Genomic DNA, 23,348 nt, shown 5'->3' with positions numbered 1-23,348 from the left:
AGCGGGATTCAGGCTCTGGCCATGAGGAGTATTACTGTATTTTAAATACTATGAAATCTGTCCTAAATGGTGACCCAATGGATCAGCAAAGATCAGTGCCTCGTAGTGGTTCATTTTTTACTACTTTAAGGAAAATCATACTAGAAACCTTGGGGACACCTAAAAATGGATTCTTAAGACAGGAGGATGCCTGTTGTAGGTGGAGGTTTCACTGCACATTCAAGTGTAATTGAATTGATAAAATTTGACAATTCTTAAACAGTTAGGGCTAAATTCTGCCCTTGACATTGCATCAGCAGTTCTAAACTTGATGGGAGCCGTACATGTACAAGAGAGGATTAAAAAAAAAAAAACAACTGGTGGTCAAACAAGCCCAGAGTAAGCTTGAGGCAGTTATTGAGCACTGCTATTAAGAAACCAGTTGACATAACACTGAGACCTGCTTAGATATTATGAATTCTTCATGGCAAGTGTTCCATTCTAGGTTTAGCAAACTCTACCTATTGTTAGCATTTAAGTAATTTACCTTATATAAGTTTTCACTTTGTAAAAGCACTGCACAATTTTTTTTGTGTAAAACATGCATTTTGCAATTCATTCACCATTTGCTCTGCATACATGCACAAGATGGACCTGTGTCCTGATTTGCAGAGCAGCTGAGCAGCGATTTGTAGACAAAGGTATTCCAGGTTACTGTCAGAGTTGGAATAATTGTTTAGTCATCTCACCATAGCTTAGACACCTGCAACGAAGTGCAATGTCCATGCCAAACCCAGATCATAAACCATATTGGACGGGTTCAGTGATACCTGTGGTTGCCAGACAACACAAAGTTCCTTTTCAATATCCTCACACAGCTTTAGGAGATAGTTTGAGCATGGGCCCCAAAAAATCATTTTTATCATAGGAGGGCATTAGTAGTTTGAGCTGCGTGATTTTTTTTTCCCACTGAAAACATTGGAAAAAAAATCAATTTTTGTTCAAACCAAACCAAACCAAACCTTGTTTTTTTGAATTTTTCAGTTTGGCTACTGAATTGAAATCAATTATTCACTCTCCTCCATTTGTAATCTCAACTAAAAATGAACCCAATACCAACCAGCCTGAATTTACTCACCATAAGAGGCAAAAGGTCTAACTCAGAGTTTGCAAGACTTAGCTCCTTTAGCATCCCAGTATGCCAAACTAGCTGAAATTCAATCAGTGAACGTGCTATTATGAAGGGGTCAATTGTTTCTGAATCTCACAGTGAGAAACATCTGATTCTGCTTTTATGCCAAGGCAGCTCATATTTAGCAAAATGTTTCAGCTGACTTTCCCTGTTGCTGTGATGGAAGCTTTCTCCACCTCCATTACAATTATGACAAAGAAGATATGACCTAAACAAGACTGTTTTTAAAATCTGAATACAACCAACTATCAAGACAAAGAAACAATTCCATTAGCTCATCTAATAGACACTATTTTTTCTCTATTTAGAGCTAACTTATTACTTTGATATTCATTATGAATGGCATTCTAAAATAAGTTATTTCCCAAGTCTCCATGTTACACAGAAATTTAGCTTCACAATTTTGACACTGCCTAACACCTAAAAAGAAAAATTGAATGGCCAAACTCAGGAAGTATTTATGTTGGCTTAGAGAAAGAGAAAGTGTATAAATAATTTACTGGCATAGTTTAAAATGAAAAAAATCATAGGTGCAATATATTGGGAAGACTCCCTGTTGCAGCTTATTTGCCATATCTATTTAACATGAAATCAAAGTGAAAAAGTAGGTATCATTGCAATGAAAATTGAATTTAGCCCATAAGGTATTATGTCTTTCCAGATGATCATGGTACGAGCAACCTTAAAATACACACCAACAATGTGTCTTGTAGATGGCGAAGGGTGAGGGAACAAACCACCACAACTACTCAAAGTAATTTCTTATACACAGAAAACACTTTTTATGTGTTCTCTTACAAAAAATTAATCACAGATTTTTTTTTTTTTTACATAAGAAATAGACTGCATGTTGTGCCTAAGAGGATTCATGCCGGTGTATGTGTAGAGCTTAAGTGAACCAATCATATGTAGAAACCAAATATGGGCATGAGGACAAAGAGAAGAATTTCACCACTGAGTTCACAGCTGAAATTTAATCAAAGCCTAATTCCCCCAAAAGATATAATACATACCCATTGTTCTTAAGTATTTCTGCATTAAATGAACTTACAGTTGTCTAGTATGATTTCTAGACACTAAACCGCAACATGTACATTGGAAAATAAAAGCTAGCTGTACAAATCTCTCAAGCCTTGAAGTCCCAAGAGAAGGAACACAAACCAGTAGAAAATACTTGAGGGTTATAAACTGTGTATTAAAGTTTTAGAGCTTTGGGTTAGACAGAAGAGTAGCAGATGCAAAAACCAACAGGGGAATAGATTATGCATCAAAGTCATAAAAATATACAACTGCTTTAATGGGCAATTATTGTTTGGATTTGTGCTCTGATTTGAATTTGCATGAGAGTGCCATATGTGTAAAGAAAGGTGTGCCATCAAAATGGATAAGAGAATCTATCACTACTCGTCCCTCTCTGTATACCAACTACTAGGTTATCTCCTATCAAGAGTCTTCAAATGTTTTATGCTAAGGGGTTTTAATGCTACATCTTGGTTGAATCAGTCTGTGGCTAATTTACTATAAGACATTTTAACTGTTAAAGAGACAGGAATCATATTTACGGAAGCCCCATGGTTTAGAAAGATCCCAGTTGAGGAAATCCATCAGAGGTGCTGGACAATAAATTAAAAACAAAAAAGTATAATAGGTAACATGTTGAGGAGGGATAGAGCATCATATGAATGAAATTTTCAGCAGCAGAATAAGGACATTATGGTGATGTACACTGTTGTGAATATTCAGTTGACATAATATTTTTCTAAATTGCGAAATACCTCAAATATATTTTCCAAAAAATCTTGTTTTTGTACAAATTACAAAATTATAAATAGAGTATTTAGAATTATGCTCCTAGGTCTTTGCATTTAAATCTAAAGCCAAAGAGTGTTCCAGCTCAAGTTTCAGATCCATAAACACACTTTTTAAAATAAAATGGGTTTTAAATATATAATTATTTAGATAATTTTATCGTCGACACATTTAACAAATTCATGATGGTCACAAAATAGCAACAAAATTATTTTCCATCCGTTATTTTCCATCTGTGGAAAGTCTATCTCAGGGCCCAATCTACTGAAGTCAATGGCTGTTCTGCCATTCATGTCAATGCATGTGGAATTGGGCCCCTTATTTCTTCCATTCACAGTGAATTCATTCTTGAAACGCTTACTTGGGATTATTGAAACAATCATTTCCTTACCATTGTGCAAAATACATGTAAATATTAGACACTGTTGTTCAGGAATTAATAAATCTGCATTTTGGACAAACAGTTTCTAACAGGACATTCTCATTTGAAATGCATTGAAAAGGATAACAAAAATCTCTAATTAATGTACAAGTCTAATCACCATTCTCCACATGGAAGAGTAATTTTTCACTTTTCATTTGCTTGGTGTAATCTCCAAACTGACATAACAGAAAAGCAATGGCCTATAAATCTGCTCTCATTTGTTTCTTTAATATTCATATTCCATTGAACTACAGCTGCTTGTTGCTACAGTCTATTACAACATGCAAAAGTGTCGATAAAAATACTATGAAAGGCAAGATATGTTTCTTCATGGCTCTGTGTGCCATTTATTTTGAAAAAAGACAATAAATGACTCGTGGATTGTCCCTCAGCTTGCTGCATGCTGGGTGATTAGTGATTAATTACCTTCCCGCAAATTGACACGGAACAAGAAAATTGACACAGCACTGATTAATTAACTTTTTATGTGAGACAGATAGCTACAAAACATTGTGCCCTGTAATTGAATCTCTTTACCCAACATCACTATATAAAACTTTCAAGTCAAACCCAGATTACTCCAAAACTTCACCAGAAATGTTGCACAGGTTCATAGAATATTATGATTGGAAGGGACCTCAGGAGGTTATCTAGTCCAACCCCCCTGCTCAAGCAGAACCAACCCCCACTAAATCATCCGAGCCAGGGCTTTGTCAAGCCGGGCCTTAAAAATCTCTAAGGATGGAGATTCCACAACCTCCCTTGGTGACTCATTCCAGTGCTTCAACACCCTCCTAGTGAAATTTTTTTTCCTAATATCCAATCTATACCTCCCCCACTGCAACTTGGGACCATTGCTCCTTCTTCTGACATCTGCCACCACAGAAAACAGCCTACCTCTCTCCTCTTTGGAACCCCCCCTCAGGTAGTTGAAGACTGCTATCAAATCCCCCTTTTCTCCAGACTAAATAAGCTTAGTTCCTTTAGCCTGTACTCATAAGTCATGTGCTCCAACCCTCTAATAATTTTCACTGCCCTCCACTGGACTCTCTCCAATTTGTCCACATCATTTCTATAGTGGAGGGCCCAAAACTGAGCACAATACTCCAAATGTGGCCTTACCAGTGCCAAATCGAGGGAATAATCACTTCCCTCAATCTGCTGGCAATACTACTACTAATGCAGCCCAATATGCTGTTAGCCTTCTTGGCAACAAGGGCACACAGTTGACTCATATCCAGCTTCTTGTGCACTGTAGTCCTCAAGTCCTTTTCTGCAGAACTACTGGTTAGCCAGTCGGTCCCTAGTTTGTAGGAGTGTTTGGGATTGTTCCATCCTAAGTACAGGACTCTGCACTTGCCTTTGTTAAACTTCAAATTTCTTTTGGCCCAATCCTCCAATTTGTCTATGTCACTCTGTATCCTGTCCCTATCCTCCAGCATATCTACCACTCCCCTGAGCTTAGTATCATCCACAAACTTGCTGAGGGTGCAATCCACCCCATCCTCCAGACCATTAATGAAGATATTAATGGGCCAACCCCTGGGGCACTCTGCTTGAGACTGGATGCTAACTACACATCAAGCCATTGATCACCACTTGCTGATCCTGATGATCTAGCAGCTTTCCACCTTATAGTCCATTCATCCAACTCATACTTCTTTAACTTGCTGTCAAGTTAATCAAACTGTATCAAAAGCTTTGCTAAAGTCAAGGTATCATGTCCACTGCTTTTCCCCACGTTCACAGAGCCAGTCATCTCATCATAGAAGGCAATCAGATTGGTCAGGCATGATTTGCCCTTGGTGAATCCATGCTGACTGTTCCTGATCATCTTTCTCTCCTCCAAGTGCTTCAAAATGAATTCCTAGAGGATCTGCTCCATGATTTTTTTCCAGGGACTGAGGTGAGGCTGACTGGTCGGTAGTTCTGTGGATCCTCCTTCTTCCCTTTTTTAAAGATTTGCTTGTTTCCAATCATGTGGGACCTCTCCCAATCACCATGAGTTTTCAAATACAATGGCTACTGGCTCCGCAATCACATCAGCCAACTCCCTCAGCACCGTGGGATGCATTGCATCTGGCCCCAGGGACTTCTGCATGTCCAGCTTTTCTATATAGTCCTGAACCTGTTCTTTCACTACTGCAGGCTGCTCACTTCCTCCCCATACTGTGCTGCCTAGTGCAGTAGTCTGGGAGCTGACCTTACTCAACTACTCTAGGAAAGAGATTTTAGTTTTAAGAGTATATTTCTGAGAACTATGTACTTATTTCTCAAAAGAGCAGCTCTGAGAGCTATTGAAGGAACCATCTGAAATCTACTGTGCTGCTCCATTACACACACACACAACCAATATGATAGGATTTGCCGTACCAGATCACACCATTGATCCTTCAATCCAATAAAATCCCCTCAGAAGATATAAAGTTGACTTTTCAGCAGAAGGCACCCTCCCACTCTTTAATACAATTAGCCTTCTGTTGTTCATAAGAAGGGGTTTTCTTCCTGTCACCTGGAACAAACAACTGGTGCCGTGAAGCTTAATAACTGATTAGATTTATCTTAATATTATTCAACTCCTTTTAAAAATCAAATTACTCAACTACTCCAGCTATGACTTGCACAACTGAATGGCTCCCTTGAGAGAAAGAACATTTCTTTATATTTGTTCTAAATGTATATAGTATTAATTTCTGTCTGTCATCTGCCTCTCCCCTCCACAAACCTCCCACCCCCCACTAAAAATAACAGGCACTGGAGTCAGTGGATACTAACCCTATCATGTCCTGGGAATACCCGCTATGTCTGGTGACTAGGGTCAGGAAATAAAAACCAATCTATGCTACCAGCACTCCTATATGTCATATCTTTTTTACATCGTGTTAAAGTAAATGAAATCTTTGAAGAAATTGTGGCCACCTGAATCCCTCAGTCAAATTGGAAAATGCACTTTTTATTTAAAAAACAAAACAAAACAAAGACACTAGGGGGCAGATGAGACAATTGAGCATGTCACAGACCTCTGTAAAAACAAAAAGGTATGTTACTTTGAACAGTTAGCAATGACATAATTGGAGATCAACCAATTTGTGGCAGAGTTGATAATCAAGGCAAAGTAAGGTTATTGTAAGAAATGGACATGACATTGCAAAGAACAGTGGACATCTGTGTTTCACAAAAGAAAATGCTCACAAACACTGAAGTGAAGAAATGGATGACATTTAATAAAAAATGAATACCAAGGAATCCACGATGCAAGGGTAAACAAACATCAGAGATGAGATTTTCTGCAATAAATGTGGAAACACACAAATATCACAAAAATGTCCAGCATAAGTGGTGGAGTGTCATATATGTAATATATGCAATTTTTAAGTGTGTGCAATACTCAGCACATATTGCAAACAAACAAAAGCAAAATACATTTCATTAGGAGGACAAAGATCTGAAGATGATAATGCAGAAAGTTCTTTGTTGGGTTTCAAATATACAAAATGTGGTTTTAAAACAGACATGTTTAAGATACTGGAAATAAATACTTTCAAAATATTTCAAAATCAATATTCTGTATTGCCCTCTAATTTTCTTCGATTTGTTCACATGTCCAGGAATCTCTGTAAGATATTAAATTCTTTCCATTTGTGCAATTGGCTCTTTTTTATTATTGTTATTCTAGCCAAAAAACTCCTTTGTCACTATGTCCTACCTACATGGCTTATCTCATTCAGTTTGTTCTAGCATTTGTTTCTGTTAAATTTAAAATTATTTTCCGTGGCACACTGCAGAATATTATACAGTCTTTCGATTTGTTTTTTGTAATTTTTGCCACAAATTAGCACACCTTCACCAATTTACTTCCACCCCATCCAGATCCTCAGAGATCTCAAACACGATGCAATGGTACACTTTAGGTGCTGATGCAATCCCAAAGGAAAGTTACTTTTACAATATATCTATCAAAAGGAGAGTTGCAGGTGCAGAGTTTTGAACTAACTTTATCACCTCAGGCCTTCCAAATACTTGGCTTGCATCCAGACTGGTAAATTCTCTTGCATTTAGAATTATAGACATGATTTCATCAACTGTTCTTTTGGTGAAGCGCTCATGATCGATAGTCTTATTAAAATCTTCTGGATCTGTACAAATCCTTAACTTGTTTGGTTTTAGTAAGTGACCATACCGTTAACCAAGTCACTTGGTTCTGTATTTTCTCAGTAATATGTAATTTTACCATATGGTTAAATTCAATTTTTACTTTAATTCTCAGTGTTAATGAGATCTGACATGGAACACATTTTTTGCAGAATCTGGGATCTATATCAATGTGACACATTAAATCATTATTGCATCACCGTCTGTTAAACATGTTATCCAAATCGTCTAAACATTTTCTTTTTACATTCAGTCTTCAAATGCAGATGGGTCTATAACTTTTATAGTGACCTGAGCTTTAACCCAAGAACACATAGGGCTTCCTGTTTCACTATTTCCAACTCCACTAAGTGGTATCTATCTTTATACAATGTACATTTGCCTCATGAATTAGGTTAGTTTACTATAACATTGAGCATTCATTAATAATTTTCTAGTCTCTTGCTGTGAGAAAAGCTTTTGGGAATAAAAAGCAAAAAAAGAAATACAAAACTTCAATACAGAACCAGTGGTACTGAAATATAAATGTGTTGCGATGAGAGTTCAAGATCTCAACTGATGAAAATTCATATGGGTTGGACTGTCTTACAAAATGATTGCCCAGTGGCTTATGATGCCAAAGGACAGACTAAAACACAACACAACTACCAGACTGAAAAAAGGAATTCTGTCAGTTTTGTTTTTTGTTTTTACAATTGTGAGCAGTTTCATGGACATATTTTTGGGCAGAACTGTTCGAGGTAGAAGCAGACCATAAACAGATGGAAACCGTATTATAAAGACTATCATGCAAAGAATCATGCAGACTTAAAAAAGGATCATAGAATCCTAGAAGATTAGGGTCTAATCCAACCCCTGCTCAAAGCAGGACCAACCCCAACTAAATCATCCCAGCCAGAGCTTTATGAAGCCGGGCCTTAAAGACCGGTAAGGATGGAGATTCCATCACCTCCCTAGGTAAGTCACGAAATTGCAAAGGTGCTTATTAAAGGTGAAATACAAATCTTGTAAAGAGCTTCATACAGAGAACATGCTTTTAAGGACATGTATAAATAATTAAAGTAATATGGTACAAAAGGAGGAGTCTGAAAAATACAACTCAAATTCTACCTATTTCTGAAACCAACTTTGATAGTCTCAGATGAGAAACACTAAATTAGGTCAATGTGGTCATTCTTGTGCCATTCTTTGACACAGCGCTTACATGTGTCAATTTTTGTCCAATTTTAAACTCCTCAGGGCTATACTTGCATTTTACTCTGAATGAATCTGAGACACCTGCCAGATCCCATAATTAACATACCTGTACAGAAAGAACTTTGTCAGACTGGGCAGAGTCCAACAGATGCTGGTAACAGATGCACTGAAAAAAGTTTCACCACCTATGATTTGGAGTCATGTCCCTCCTGGCAGGCCAAGGCAAGCAGGCAATGCCTGTATCCTCTGTTGACAGAAATACTTAATACCTTAATACCTCTATGGCTCCCTGCCATACATCCTCAAAAACAGAATGATCTCCTCAGTCTTCAAGGAACCAACACTTCCATAAGTCACAACTGTGTCTTTCCTGGGGAAGATTATTGAGAATTTGGTAGTGACCTGACTCCAGCAACTTTTAAACTCTACAAATATCCCACAAATGTACAAATATTCTCCCAACCTGGCTTCAGACAAAGATACAGAATTGATCCAGCACTGATAGGCAAGGGACAGGTATGTGGAAATCATGCTGATTCTTTTCAACCTATCAATCACTTTGACATTGTTGATCATGAGATGTGGTGGGCCCACTGGAAGGATTCAATGGAAAATGCTATGCTGACTACATTCATTTCTTTCCAATTTCTCCCAAAAAGTCACAATGGGCAGTTGCTTCTCCTTCTAAGAACTGTACTATGTGTGCCATTCACCTCTCAATCCTACCATCATTCCTAGTCACCATTTACTTATAACTTTTAAAAGGGCAAACAAGAAAGACAACATGGGTTGTAATCCAAACATAATGTTGATTACGTACAGAACTATGTAACCTTTTTCATCCAGGCAGACACCTATTTTATACACACCATAATGACTGGGAAATACTGGAGTATAGGTAAAAACCAGGCATCTTAAATTAAATACAGGAATGACTAATGTGACATTAATCAAAAGAGCTCATTGGTTCGGTAGACTTGGTAAGCACCACACCATCTACTTCAGTCTGGCCACTAAGATTCAGGGTCATGCTGGCATCACCTGTGGCCTCTGAGAATCAGTTAACAAGTCACTAAAAGCAGCTTCTTCCACCTGCAGCTAGTTAGAAAGCTTCATCTGTTTCTCTTTGATGAAAACCAGGCCACAGTAGTACAGGAACTTATCCAAGCTAGAATATTAAAACCCTATCTGCCTTGGTCCACACAAGACATTAAAGAAGAAACTACAGCTAGCATACAATCCATCAACTTTCTCCCAAGTAGAATTCACCAAAGAAAATATATCACATCAGTGTGCCACAATGTGCAGTGGCTTCTCGGGACTGATTCATGCACCTTTAACTGCCTCGTGCACTCTATTCACTAATGCATCTCCTTTGAGAGCACTTCTACCATTCTATACCTCTGTGGAGCATCAAAGACCAACAGTTTTTAAAACAATTAACCTGCCAGATAAATGTTCCCTCTGTTTCCAAATATGAAATTTCTCCCAAAATTTGCTTAGACCCAAAATCAATAACCCAGAATGGGCAACCTTCATCCCTGTTCTACTTACAGATTCAAGGCCTGATATCTGGTGAATCATTGGGAGGTTTATCCCATTAGAAAAGGAAATTTTCAGCTTTCCTATCTGAAGCTTTCCAATATAAAATTGTTTAAAATGCAGCTCTGATAATACTTACGATATAATATTATATTATTGGCCCTTAGAAGTGTGATATGATTCTGTATGAAAAATCTAATTGATATCTTTTAGAATTTTCTAAAAAAATATTAGTTATATTTCTCTCTCCTTCAAATGCCTTTATTATTGCACTCACAGTAACTAAGGTACCTGGCTTTACAAAGAGACATGCGAAAAAAGTTAAAACTCTAAAAAGAAATGTTTTCCCTGTAAAATATGTAGCACGTACAGAATACATAAAGATATAGTATAAAGGCTTCATCATCACTCAGTTGGGATGGAAGATTAGAATATATAGTACACATGCACATATATACATGTGTATTTTGGGGATGGGTGTTTTTATTTTTAATACAGGTTTTATTAGGATTAGTTTGGGATGGTAACATGGGTTAATTTCGCAGCGCATGCACAGAAAAAGGTTTCCTTTATCTTCGAGCACTGCTTAAATTAGCTGGCATGCAGAAAATGCAAGACACACAAAGCCCTTTAAAAATGTTAAGTTTATAAGAGACAAACTGCCAAATCCTGTTCACAGTTATATACATTCTGTGCAACAGGTTAAGGATTTTCCTCATTATCTGATATGGCAGCTTCCTCCAATGTATTGTCTACACTGAGCTTCACAAGAATTAAGGAACCTTTGTACCAATCACGAGAGAATCCGAGGATCCTTTTGCTGGATACAAAAAACTATGACTGTAGAAATCAAAGTAAAGCTCGCTGCAAAATGCTCTTTATGATGGTATGAGCTGATCAGACTGATTTCTCAAACAAAAATGTAAACATGCATTTACAGCCTCTGTAGACTCAACACACAGCACAATCGTGTAATCTCCCTTGTTATGTTAAACCAAGAGGCAATATAAAGCAGAAAAATTTATTACCATAAGCATGTGTACAAACTCTTTATATCCTGGGCCTAAGCTTCCTCTGATTTTCTCAAGTGTAAATCTGTAGCACCTCTACTGAAATTCACAGTTACCACCAAATAAAGCTAGTGTGAAAAGAGAATCAGGTCCTGTAAGTGAAGAATGAGGTCTTTAACAAGGAATGCAAATAAACTATGACAATCAAGTTTCAAGAAGATATGGTTACGTTTTTTGGCTTTAAATGTGTAAAGAAATCTAATTGTATTTAATATTCTAACCATGAGTTTTATTGTAATTATTTATTTCTCTCACCTGTTGATTCTTTTAATAAACATGTTACATTTATATTCATTAAAACTTCTCACCAGAAGAATAAAAGGAACAGAAATCATATCCATAAAAAAGATACTGCCCCCCCTTCTGCCTGCATGCCTTCACCCCACTCCTCCAAGTCCCTCCTCAAAACTCACTTTCCTCCTTAGTCGTCTCCTCAAGCAACTGTTATCACTTGATGACTGAAGTTGTTTACTCTTTTAAGATAACCCCCCCAAAAAAATCCAAACAAAAATGGTAGAACCACTTAGAAGATGTGCTGTACTTCACCACTCAAACCAGATGGTTTCAATGCTTTTCATCCTGCTTCATCCCAATGCCTCTGGTGTCTATTTCTGTTGCCTATCTAAGCCATAAGCTCTTTGAGGCAGAGACCAAGTCTTCATACTTGTTTGTAAAGTGCCACATATACTGTTTGTGTAGTGCCAACAAGTAATAATTCAAACATCACCTGCCCTCCCTAGGGCTGGAACCATGTCCTGGGGTACAACTGTCCCTCTTGGGGGTAGTGCGTGTAATTTGCAACCGCTGTCCTCGCATGTGTGAATCAAGCCATGCAAATGCAGGTTTTCAATAATTAGAAATGATTGCTACCCAAACCTGGACTGTACACATTTAGTATGAATTCTTTTCATTCCATTTAATAAGATTCATGTTTGCTTTATAAATAATGTATTTGGAAATCAGAGACATTACTCTGGATCCACAGTAGTGTAACTTAGCTCAGAATCTGTCCCTTGTTCCGAAGTACTGGCCAAGCCATGTTCAAAACCACTTTTATATCAGACACCCTTATTCTGAAAAAGAGATTAATTCCAACCTTTCTGTCTGCAAATACTCAAATGTGACAGGTGAACATAATGTAACACATGGAAAATACATAAAAAATTGGGAAAAGGGAAATGGATGGAAGTGTTTGATTTATAAAATCAGATCATACAAGGAATTATTGAAATATTTTCAATGCCCAAACATTTTTATTTTTATTTTTATTTTCATATTTACTCAGCATGAAGCATTTTAGTGTATGACTCATGTAAAATATTAAGTTCTTTTCACATTACTCCTAGTTACCACCAGATGAGTTCTTCAAGCCATAAATAAATGCAATGAATTAATTCAAGAGACACATCAAAGATGCCTTGGTTCCTAAATGTGCAGTAATGAGGTTTTTGCACAGTCGAAGTGATGTTTGTGATCTGCCACCTAAAATGTATTGACAATTCCCTCTGGGCAGGATTTTTGTAACATTTCATTTAGCAAGGGAGAATGATTCTCAATCCTATAGTGTTTAACTTTGCAGGTCTGCAGAAGTTATGTGGAAAGGTACTTTTTTTTGTTTGAAGGAACAATAAAAGGCAGACAAAAACGCAAAGTTGAAAATACAATGCTGTACTAATATATCAATTAAATTAGATTAAAATGACTTGCTATAATCTATTACTTTATCAGAACATGAACAAGTTTTAATTTAGCTTTTAGACAGTAAAAGTAGACAAATTATTTATATAAATACTTATTTAATGCTCATACTTTAAACCCTTTATGATCTATATACCAGTTCACAACTACTTCCTGCTTACTGAATAGTCCCTTCCCAACTGAAAACAATGTCAGAGTGGGACAAGTTCAGCCATGGTGTCATTCCAGTGAAGTCAGTGGAGGTCAATAACAAACAACAGAAGTGAATAGACGACCTGTCTCAAAAGCACAAAAGCCAAACAGTCTTGAAGTCTCAAGCCACCATCATCACAACATGCACTATTATGTAATTACATGTTAACTGCCAAGCAAACATGAAAACCGAGTTAAGGCCAGATCTCTCCATGGAATGGCTCCATTAATAATTCGGTACAGAAATACATTTAAAATTACCTTTTTACAATTTCTTCACACCCTTCTACTCCTATGAAATCTTGGTATTTTCTGTTTCACTAAAGATATCCCAGAAATTGACACTATAAATACTAGCAGTCCTACTGCAATAGAGTAGTGCAAAAGCATAACAAAATCACCAATATTGAAGCTTTTTATAACCTGATTTATTTTGTAGACTGTAATTTAGGATTTTCTCCTGCTACTGAAATCTGATGAATAACTTAGAATAAAAGGTAGTGTCTAATGCTGCAAGACAGATTTTAAAATAGCAGAAGGCATTTTCATGATTCACTTAAGAAAACATAAGCATTAAAAATAATTCCTGTCAATAATATCATAAGACCAAAGGTTTCCGGGGAATTTCTTGAAACAACTGCCTTCCCACCTTTCAAAAACATCTCATCTTTGCCTTGTTTTCTGGTTGCTTGTGAGCTAAAATCCCAGGGCAACATAGTTTATTGTTTTAATATCTGTCTGACACAAAACAAAAGTATCCTCTGGTGACTGTTTAACTGTCATATGTATTTCTCTGAAAGAAATATCAGGACAAATAAGATGTTTTGGGGCATATCATGGGATTGTAGGTTTGGCATTGATTGAGTTTTGTTTTGTTTTTTTAAAAAAGCTAACAAGGTACAAATTTGAAAAACACCATCTATATTTATATTAAGGACAGGGACTTTATTGGGCACAAAATATTTTGACTATAAATGTTAACCACTGTTTATTTTGTTCTGAACAAAGAATGAACAATGAAGGTGTCCACAAATGGGACAAATAAAGTGGGGGGGGAAAGAATTTTCATAATTAAAACAGCTAAAATAGAAGAATCGCATTTAAGTGACACAATGGGCTGTAAACTTACTTTCTATTAATTGAACTCAATATAATGACATTTTCTATATGGGAATGAATAACTAGTGATCTGGAAATTCATTTAGATCATTAGTTTAATTACAGAAACTGATGGAAGTTTTATCAGACAATTACATAAAGAACAAGAACAATGTGGCTCTGATTTATATGCATTTGTACCACCTAAATCATTTTGTTGAATTCTACTACACTACACCACACAAAATTGCAATCAATGTATCAGTTAAAATATGCTGCCACCTTCAAATGCCCTTGACTATGGTAAAATAGAATAAATGCATAGGTTCTTGCATTTTGAAAACATTTTCCTTCTTTTAAGTCTATGACTTTACTATAATATTAAAGATTTTTTTTAACCAACAATGAAAATTGGCATGTGTGTTTTGAAGTTCTTAAGCTTGTTTATGGATAATAAAAAAACTCTAATATTCAGTATATGTTAGAAAATATAGACAGTGTCCCCAGTTCTGCATTCACTGAAGTAAATGGCAAACTTATCTTAGGGGAGTGCACAACAAATGGAAGGAAATTCCTGGTGTTCCTAGATACACACACACATGCATATCAGTCTAGATAAGGACATATAGCATTTATCATTCATCTGGTAAGTGTAGGATGTCTGGTATCCAGTGCAGTTAGAGATCCATGTGTGTGATACATGCAGTCTCTTCAGTCCTAACTCTGCTCTGACACATGCACAGGGGTCCCTCTTAGAATACAAGAACTGCACATACACATCCAAGGGCAGAATTTGGCCAGATATTGCTATGTATGCACATGAAACTAATACAAAACTTAATGGTTAAAATGAATCTTTATAGCTTTTGGGTTGGATTTTCAAAAACGCTCAGCTTTGGTCCAACTTTGCTTCCATTTAAGTCAATGGTTTATCTCCCATTGTCTTCCTTGGGAGTAGAGTTTGGCCAATTCTGAACTCTTTTGAAAATGACCCTGTTACTGGCTGGGATCTTTGCTACAGCAAGCCAGCAAACTAGCCAATTTTAGAAAATGCAGGGGCTGTGTCAGTTAGCTGCTCCCCAGAATACCAATGTTTTCTGTTGGCAGCTGCTGCTCCTTTCTGTAGACTTATGGCTTGTTTTCCCTCTCTCTTCCCCTATGTTTTGGCTTCGATGTATAACTTATTCTATTCCATTCACTACACAGTGAAACTTGTACTAAAGACTGAGCACTTCCAACATACAATTCCTTGTCATGAGCAAACACTTTAACACTTCCACATCGGGTGTAGTGACCACCTCATTTCTATGATCCATCCGTAAAGAACACAAAAAAACCCCTATGAAAGTCATAAATAATACTGGAGATTTCTTTCATTCACTTGTGGAAGGGTCCTAGATAGGGTGGAAAGTTCATCAAGTTGAATGAAGGGGATACTGGACTTGTTCTAGAAACAATGGTGCTTAGGGCCTTCATTCCCTGTGATAGGTAGGTAGTTGCACAGGATGACAAGCCATCCCTATTTCCATGCAGTTAAAGGTAGTTTCTGGAATTCGTAGCTGTGGATTGTGCCATTGTTAAGGGAGGGTCACTGTATCTTTTGTATGACCACAGCTGTTGAGCTCTTAATGCTGATGTTGTAGATCATGATGACTATGCTTTAACTCAATGAAACTATGTGCTTTTTAACAAAGTAAATATGGTGACAATTTATACTATTTTCATTTTTTTTCACTTATTACTTTTATGTTTTAAAATATCAAAGTATAAAGGATAAAATATGAACCTTAACTTTTAGAGTGTGTGCTGTGCATGAGCGTATATAAGCATACTCAGCTAGATCTTTTCTTGTGTTAGGGCAATTTTGAGCCTTTTAGAATCACCTTCCACTAACACGGTAGTTACACAAGGGCAAAAATATCCAATATATTTTTCATATTTTAAACATAAAAGAAATCTGTTTAATATTAGGGCTAATTGGATAGCTTCTGCATCAGAAATAGTGGGGAAGAGAGGTGTGAATACAAAGTGAATTCATTTATAAATTCAAATGAATATTTGTGTCTTTTTTTACAGTATTTGCCCTGCTCTAGCGTATACTCTATGAGGAACAAATGACATAGCTATCAAGTATAGGCTATCAGATTCTCCTAGGGCCCAGACTTGAGGCAGTTCTGCTTATTGAGCAGCTCCAACAAGGGAGCAAAGGGATATTCCAGGTTCTCATTTTCCATTACGTAGAAGCTTTTTCAGAACATGAAAATCTCCTCTGGAAACATTAATTTTCTGACATGGGGAGGAATGGAAGGAAGAGGGGTTCAAACGTATTAGTCACAAAGGGCCAAATTCTCTGCTGCACCAAGTTTCTGCTCAGCGCTGCAGAGAGGTTGTGCACTATCAGGGAAGTTCAATATGGTTCTCTGAGTCTCTGCCTGACCTCTGTAGGTCGCAGCAATCTTTTGGCTGCTCTAACCCACCCTGGCTGCACTCTGGATAGTTCTCCTCCTGACGCTTTACTCACATCCTGCACTGGAGTTGTGGTGGAGGGTAGTGTAGATTCCTGATTATATGCTCTACTAAAGATCTAGCTTGTGGCCCATCTTGTACTCAAGCCTATAGGAGTAAAAGAGATATAAGGCATCCCTTTTATTCCTTTGTGCAGTTGTGCTATAACACCACTTCCGCTGCCTGGGAGAAGCAGATTCTACAGACTGATTTGCCCCACCTACCACAAGTGGGCAGGAAGGGTTGGACAAGGCAGAGCTTTGGCTCTGTCCCCTTCGAACCCATCTGTATAGTTACACCAGTGCGTTGGGAAGTGTACATGTACTTCCTGGAAGCATCAGGCAGACCAGGAGGGAGAATGTGACTCAAAAGTCCCACTCTTCCTTGTGGGACTGCTCCAGAGACAGCATAACGATGTACTTTCCCTTGCTACAAGCTAGCTCATAAAGTGACCAAATGGAGAATAAAATTAACCCAATTAAGAGAAAGGCATTTTACCACCATTTTTCTTTTCATTCCTTTGTGATAGCTAAAGGCAAAGGTAAATAAGTAGGCTTAAATTTAAAAAGGCAAATGTAAAGACAATAACATTTCTAGAGATGGAAACTGACATTTTCCAAACTGCCCCAAGGGATATGGATTCCCAACTTCCATTAAAATTAATGGTGTCCAGTTCTCCCAGGCAGCTTTGAAAATCTCAGATGACTGTCCCCCTTCAGTGATTAATGTGATAACACATTTGCAATTTCCACTATTTAAAGAGGAAAAATGTCATTGTAGTTTATCCTGAAATATTACCCATTTGTAAGAATTGTAACAAATGGCAAAACAGGGTGACAAAAATCACAATTCTTAAAAATTATTGAAAGATGACGCTTGCAATGCTGCTGCCTACATGGAATGACAGTAATGGAATAGTTAGCCTCCTTAAAGTTAACACTGATGCATCTATTTTTTTCAAAAAAGTATTTTATAGATTTGGCCCGAATTACAAGGATAGAAGGTGTTGACCATAACAAATACACTTTAAATGTGATGGAGATGAAACTTACACCATGCTTACTTTAGTTTTTTAATATGGCACCCTATACAAATGAAGGAGTGTTATTTCTCCTTATTGGAAAAGTTTATTAGAAATAAGCAACACGTTTCAAGTAGTCCAACAATAATTAAAATAGTTTAATTTTAGCAGCACTACAATTACTATCCTGTAGGGAAAACTATGTTCTGTCAATACCAACTGAGAAGCAGATATGATGACATGCAGGCATGGAGATTTAGCAAAATAATAGTGATTTGTACTGAAAAGATTAGTTGCAATCTCTATTCTGAAGTTTTATGTTGAAGATGGCCAGGGGGAAGCAAGTGCAAAAGATTTAGTTTCTTGCTTATCTAATCTAACTGAAAACAAGTGGGAGTTTGTTAGTATACTATCTTTCCGAGAAACACCACTCCTGAATGAGTTACTTTGGAGAGATGTATTTTTGAGATGATGATGATGATGAAAAAAGCTAAAAATGGAACTTAGCTTGTCTATTCAACGACTAACTAAGGATTTAGTAACACTGCAAATATTTGAAAGATGTAAATACCATGCAGAGAGAGGAATTATTTCGGGTGGTGCAGGGGTATAATTTGGAGTCTTGGAGGTAAAATTCAGAAAGGGAATATTTAGAGTTAATTGCAGGAAAACTTCTAACAGTGAGATAAATTAGGTACGGGATAGTTCTCTGATGAAAATGGCCCAATTACTAAGGACATTTAAAGCAAAATGGGATAAAACATTATAAATGTACTGAAGGGAATAATCTTCTAATAGCAGGGAAACAGAGTAGTTGACATTGTAGGTCCTTCCCATCTCTAACATAATACGAGGCATAGCACTGTTGGGGAAAAAGTCCGCTTGGGAAAAATAGCATTGTTCAAAATATTCTAAGAGCATTTGGAAGCAATTTACCATACAGAGTTTCATTACCTATTTTCCAGTCAAAAGGTAGTGTGGTTAGATAATTTCTGGACTATTTGTCCCTATTTTGTAATACTTATATACATTACATTACTTCATCATTCATTGCTAAGGACTTGTGTTGCACATATTTATGTAGCAGCAGCAGCAATAGTGAGCGTTGTTCACAGACAGTGACAAAATAGGAGCACACAATTGTGATGACGCATCATCAGAACTCCTCTTTCCTCTACCTTTTTTCTAGAGAAAACTCTGATATTCTGCCATTCAGCGTTAGAAATAAGTATATAATCTAAAGAAGCAATGCTAAATATTTAATTTGAATTATTATAGTAAAGCTGCCTCATCGCCGCATTGGTGTCCAGAATAGTCACTCCTCAACTTGCATTATTCTCATCTGCATGGAATAGTGCTCTGACAAAAATAACCCCGAACAGCTAAGGTTAAGCATCTTGCTTAGGGAAAACTCACTGATGAGGAATACACAGAAGATGCTGCTGTTCACCCTGTTGCAACAAGTCAGATAAAGAGGAATCTGCTCTACCAGAAGAAGCAGAAGGAGTTCTTGTTGACTTTGTAATAATAAATTTGATATTTTTACGGGTCATTTCACTAGCTGGTGATGGTTTTATTTTCATTGAATGTTTTGGTAGCATCACCAGTGTAACAATCATTATTACTACTACTGCTCTTATTAGGTGCTTTTTTCATCCAGATCAGATTCAGAACTGATATCATCATCTTCATCATCATGAGACACAGTGTTGTCAGAATTGTTTCCACTTCTGCTATAGGATTTGAGAGGATTTGGAGACATTTCCACTCCAGAGGCATGTGTAGAAAAATAGAGGACAGCACTATGCATAGTCCCACTAGGCCTTTTACTGTTTTTATTGGGCCAGCTGTTGGTATATTTAGTATCCTTTTGCACACAGCCTCTTTTATTGTTGATGGCTTAGGTACTTTTTGGCCCACCCCAGACAATTTAAAGAAAGGGGCCATATCTAACTTCATCTTGATACAATCAAGCGGTGGCAGGGTATGAGATTCTTGATTTCTTCCTCATTTCAGATTCAAAGAAAATACTTGACTTTGTCAAAATGATCAGTGTATCCAACAGAAATAGACTCCAAAATATTATAGTGTGACTACTGAGCTTTTGACCAGTATAGTAGAATACTATAATATTTTCTATTTACAATTATGATGATGTAAATAAAGAATCAGTTGCTGAATTACCTGTAGAATTACTTAAACATGTTTATAAATATCACATTTACCTTAACAAGAACTACTACCGGGGGGATTACATTTTTAAGGGGCTTAATTCACATTTATCGGCTTTTGTCACAAAACAAAAATAGAGCCGTAACACTGGCTTACTTGTGGATGTGTATACTAGTGAACTGGGGGCACTGTACACGGGAGATCCCTCCTGGTTTGCCTGGCACAGCAGCACCCTGCCTACGAGAGAGAGAGAGAGAGAGAGAGAGAGAGTGGTATCTGGTTTTGGAACACTCAAACTAAACCTGCATTTTTATCCCAGAACAAAAATAAAGTCATAACACTGTGGAAGTACAGTGAAGCAGAGGCACTTTTTGCCCCTTGACTTCAAAACAGAAAGAGCCCCCAAAGAACACTTGAATCCTATATTAGAAAAACAAAACACAGATTCCCCCACCCTTCCAAAACTTAAATATCCATTTTTATGTGGGGAGGCTGGTTCAGGTTGTGTGTATTCTGTGCATGCAGTTATGCTGCTGTGCTTTACTGAAGCTGCTCTCTCAGTCTCTTTCCCCTGTATTTCTAAAGCAGAGGCTGCCTAATTAGCCCTGCTTCTAACTCAGGCAATGCAACCACCCACACCACCTTTCCTGAAACGAGAGGCTGCTTGAACAAACACAGCAAATAAATCAAGCTGAAAATCTCATAAGTACTGATTATGGAACAGATCTGATCTCGGTCATACCAGTGTAAATTCAAAGTAATTCCACTGACTCCAAAGACTTGTATTGACAGTGGTATGACTGAGAACAGAATATAACTACTTCTTAATAAGTTTACCACATTTTTGGTATTGTCTGGGACAGAAATACACAGGAATAACCTCTTGCAGTGGTATATCAGCTGAATCCAGAAAGTGAAGAAGGCACAAAAGGCAGAAATTCTAAAAGGTTTATGAAAAAAGTTAATGAAAGACTTTGTTTTGGGCAAAGATTCAGCTAGGTTCTTATTTTGTTCTCTGATTTCCAGGGAACTGAGTCAGTGTTCTGCCTGGTTCTACATTTCTACCTCTAGCTCTGTCTGGGCAATCTTAGATGAGGTATTGAATAGACACACTATCCTTTCACCTCTTGAAAAGACCAATACATGCCAAGAATGAGACCCAGTATATGGGAAGTGCAAGGACATATGACCTGTGCTACATCAGTTTTGTAGATATTGTAGACACATCCAGCTTTTAGTATTGTGAATTCTGTGCCTTCATAAGAACTGAATTCACTTGAAAAGGTAAAATACAATGGGCCAAATTCTGCATTGACTTATAACCCATGCAACTCCACTGAGTTCAGATTTTGGACATGTGTGAGTGAAGCACTGGGGTATCTGTCTTTAATCTTACCAATTCTGGTTGATATTATAAAGTTGTTTTTAATGGAATAATTTGTATCATCGAATGCCTTTATATGGACTGGAATCCACCACTGGCTGGCAGGGTCTTCCAGACCAGGGACAATGCAGAGTTATTAATGTTAATGATTGTGCTCTGACTGAACAGTTGGTATGCTAAGGAATTCTCTTGAGTGAGAAAACAGTTTGACCAACTTTCTCTGCAGAGGGTTGGTAAAGCAGAGAGTGGATAATCGCCAACAGCAGAACAAAGAAACCAGGTATTGGCCGAGTGAGACAGGAAGGTTTGGGCAGGAGAGAGGAAGACACAGACATGCTTTCATTGCAGGGAAGGGAGGAGGGGGGGGCTCTGGTTTAACTGAGGGACCAGCAAAAATCAGAGAAAGCTAGCTGACCTAGAAAGGCTCCATGATTCTGAAGAGAAGAATCCTGGGCACCAGAGGACTCTGCCTAAGCAGAAAGAACTCTCCAGAGGAAACAGACAGGGAAAATGGACATAGGTGGGTTTGTTATTTTTGTCTATTTTATAAATCCAGAGCACACACATGGCTGGAGTTCTGGAAGAGACTGTGCTTACGCGATGGGAGAGCCTGAGGGGTCAGCACTAGTCCCAGGGCTAATTTGACCACAGCATCCTAACTCTCAGGTTAGAATACTAGCTAAGAGAATAGGTACACCCTCTAGATATGGAAAGACCCCAAGACAGTAGCAGGGCCTGGACTCTGTTCAGAATCAGGAGGCTGAAAGTACATGGGGCCCTATGAAGTGTTCCACAAACACAACTGCCTGGGGAATGTCCAACTAGAGCAAGACGGGGCTGTGTGTGTGTCAGAGAGTGTCTTGGTGGTTAGGCTTTTCAAAGGCCAAATCGAAATCTAAATATTATGGATTAATTCCCATGAAAAGAAAATGTTAGATAGGTTTCTTATGTAGAATTTGGATATCCCCTTGAACAATTAAGAGCTGTTCCAAACCAAAAGCCATGATCAGAGCAAATCCTTTTTTTAAACTTAATTTTTCATTTATTTATTTATTTATTTTACTATTAACCACCTCTAATTATTGGTTCCAGCTATGATAGGAAGCAGAAATTCTTGGAATACTGTGAGAAAAACAATTCTTGTGGTACAGTCAACTTTGCTGAAAGCAGGAAGTACTGGAAATCTCATGAGAGACCCTATAAGCGTTGTAATTTTCCCAGATCATGGGACTTGGTTAAGTAATAGAACGTTTTTATATTTGTCTGAACTGAACATTCTTGGCTTTTGTGATTCACCAATCACAAGTCTTAAAGGAATGTGATAAGGTCAAATCTGGTCCAAAATTTAGATTTTGTAAAAACAAATTTATAAAAACAAAGACCAATTAAAATATAAAATAAAAATAAATTAAAAGTATAAACTTTTTTTTTAAACAAATAAATAGAGGGCCCCAATTAAGCCAGGTATCCTATCAGGGTAGCATTTAACTCAGTGGGATTTATACACATGCTTAAGTGCTCTCTTGAATATGGATGTGTTGAATGAGTGTTTGCAACATGGCCATTGCGATACTGTACTACTGCAAGACCCTGAAAACAAAACTGACTAGAAACAATAAAGAAAAATAAAACTATTAGTGTGTTTTTCTTATCCAAGGTGAGCAAAATGCAAAAAATAAATGAACATAAACACAGCCTTAATAACCTTAGATATTATTAGGAACACAAGACAGGAGATTTACTTTTTTAAATTAAAAGATTTTTAGACATGTAAGCGTCCCTTTCATTTTCTTGATCACAAAATTTTGATATTTGGATCCCATCTATATTGTCTAATTACCTTGATTATATTTTTATCAGTGTAACACGGTCCGTTCTAGGCCACTTCCCACAGCGGCCACTGCAGTCCTGCA

General features: G+C 37.2%; 1 protein-coding gene across 2 annotated transcripts in view; it reads right to left on the bottom strand.

Annotated features, from left to right (window-relative positions):
- Window positions 1-23,348, bottom strand: part of LOC137155175 (RNA binding protein fox-1 homolog 1) — a 194,800-nt gene that overhangs the window by 68,425 nt on the left and 103,027 nt on the right. For both annotated transcript variants that reach the window (XM_067551274.1, XM_067551275.1), the window contains exon 8: window positions 20,208-20,288. In XM_067551274.1, the coding sequence (XP_067407375.1) occupies window positions 20,208-20,288 (81 nt within the window). The remainder of the gene's footprint in view (window positions 1-20,207; window positions 20,289-23,348) is intronic.

The sequence above is a fragment of the Emydura macquarii genome, unplaced genomic scaffold, assembly GCF_026122565.2.
Source record: "Emydura macquarii macquarii isolate MOO-44397 ecotype Brisbane River unplaced genomic scaffold, CSIRO-AGI_Emac_v2 contig_1348, whole genome shotgun sequence".
Classification (NCBI taxonomy): Eukaryota; Metazoa; Chordata; order Testudines; family Chelidae; genus Emydura; species Emydura macquarii.
The sequence above is the reverse complement of the archived record's forward strand: the minus strand, read 5'-3'. Positions and strand labels throughout refer to the sequence as shown.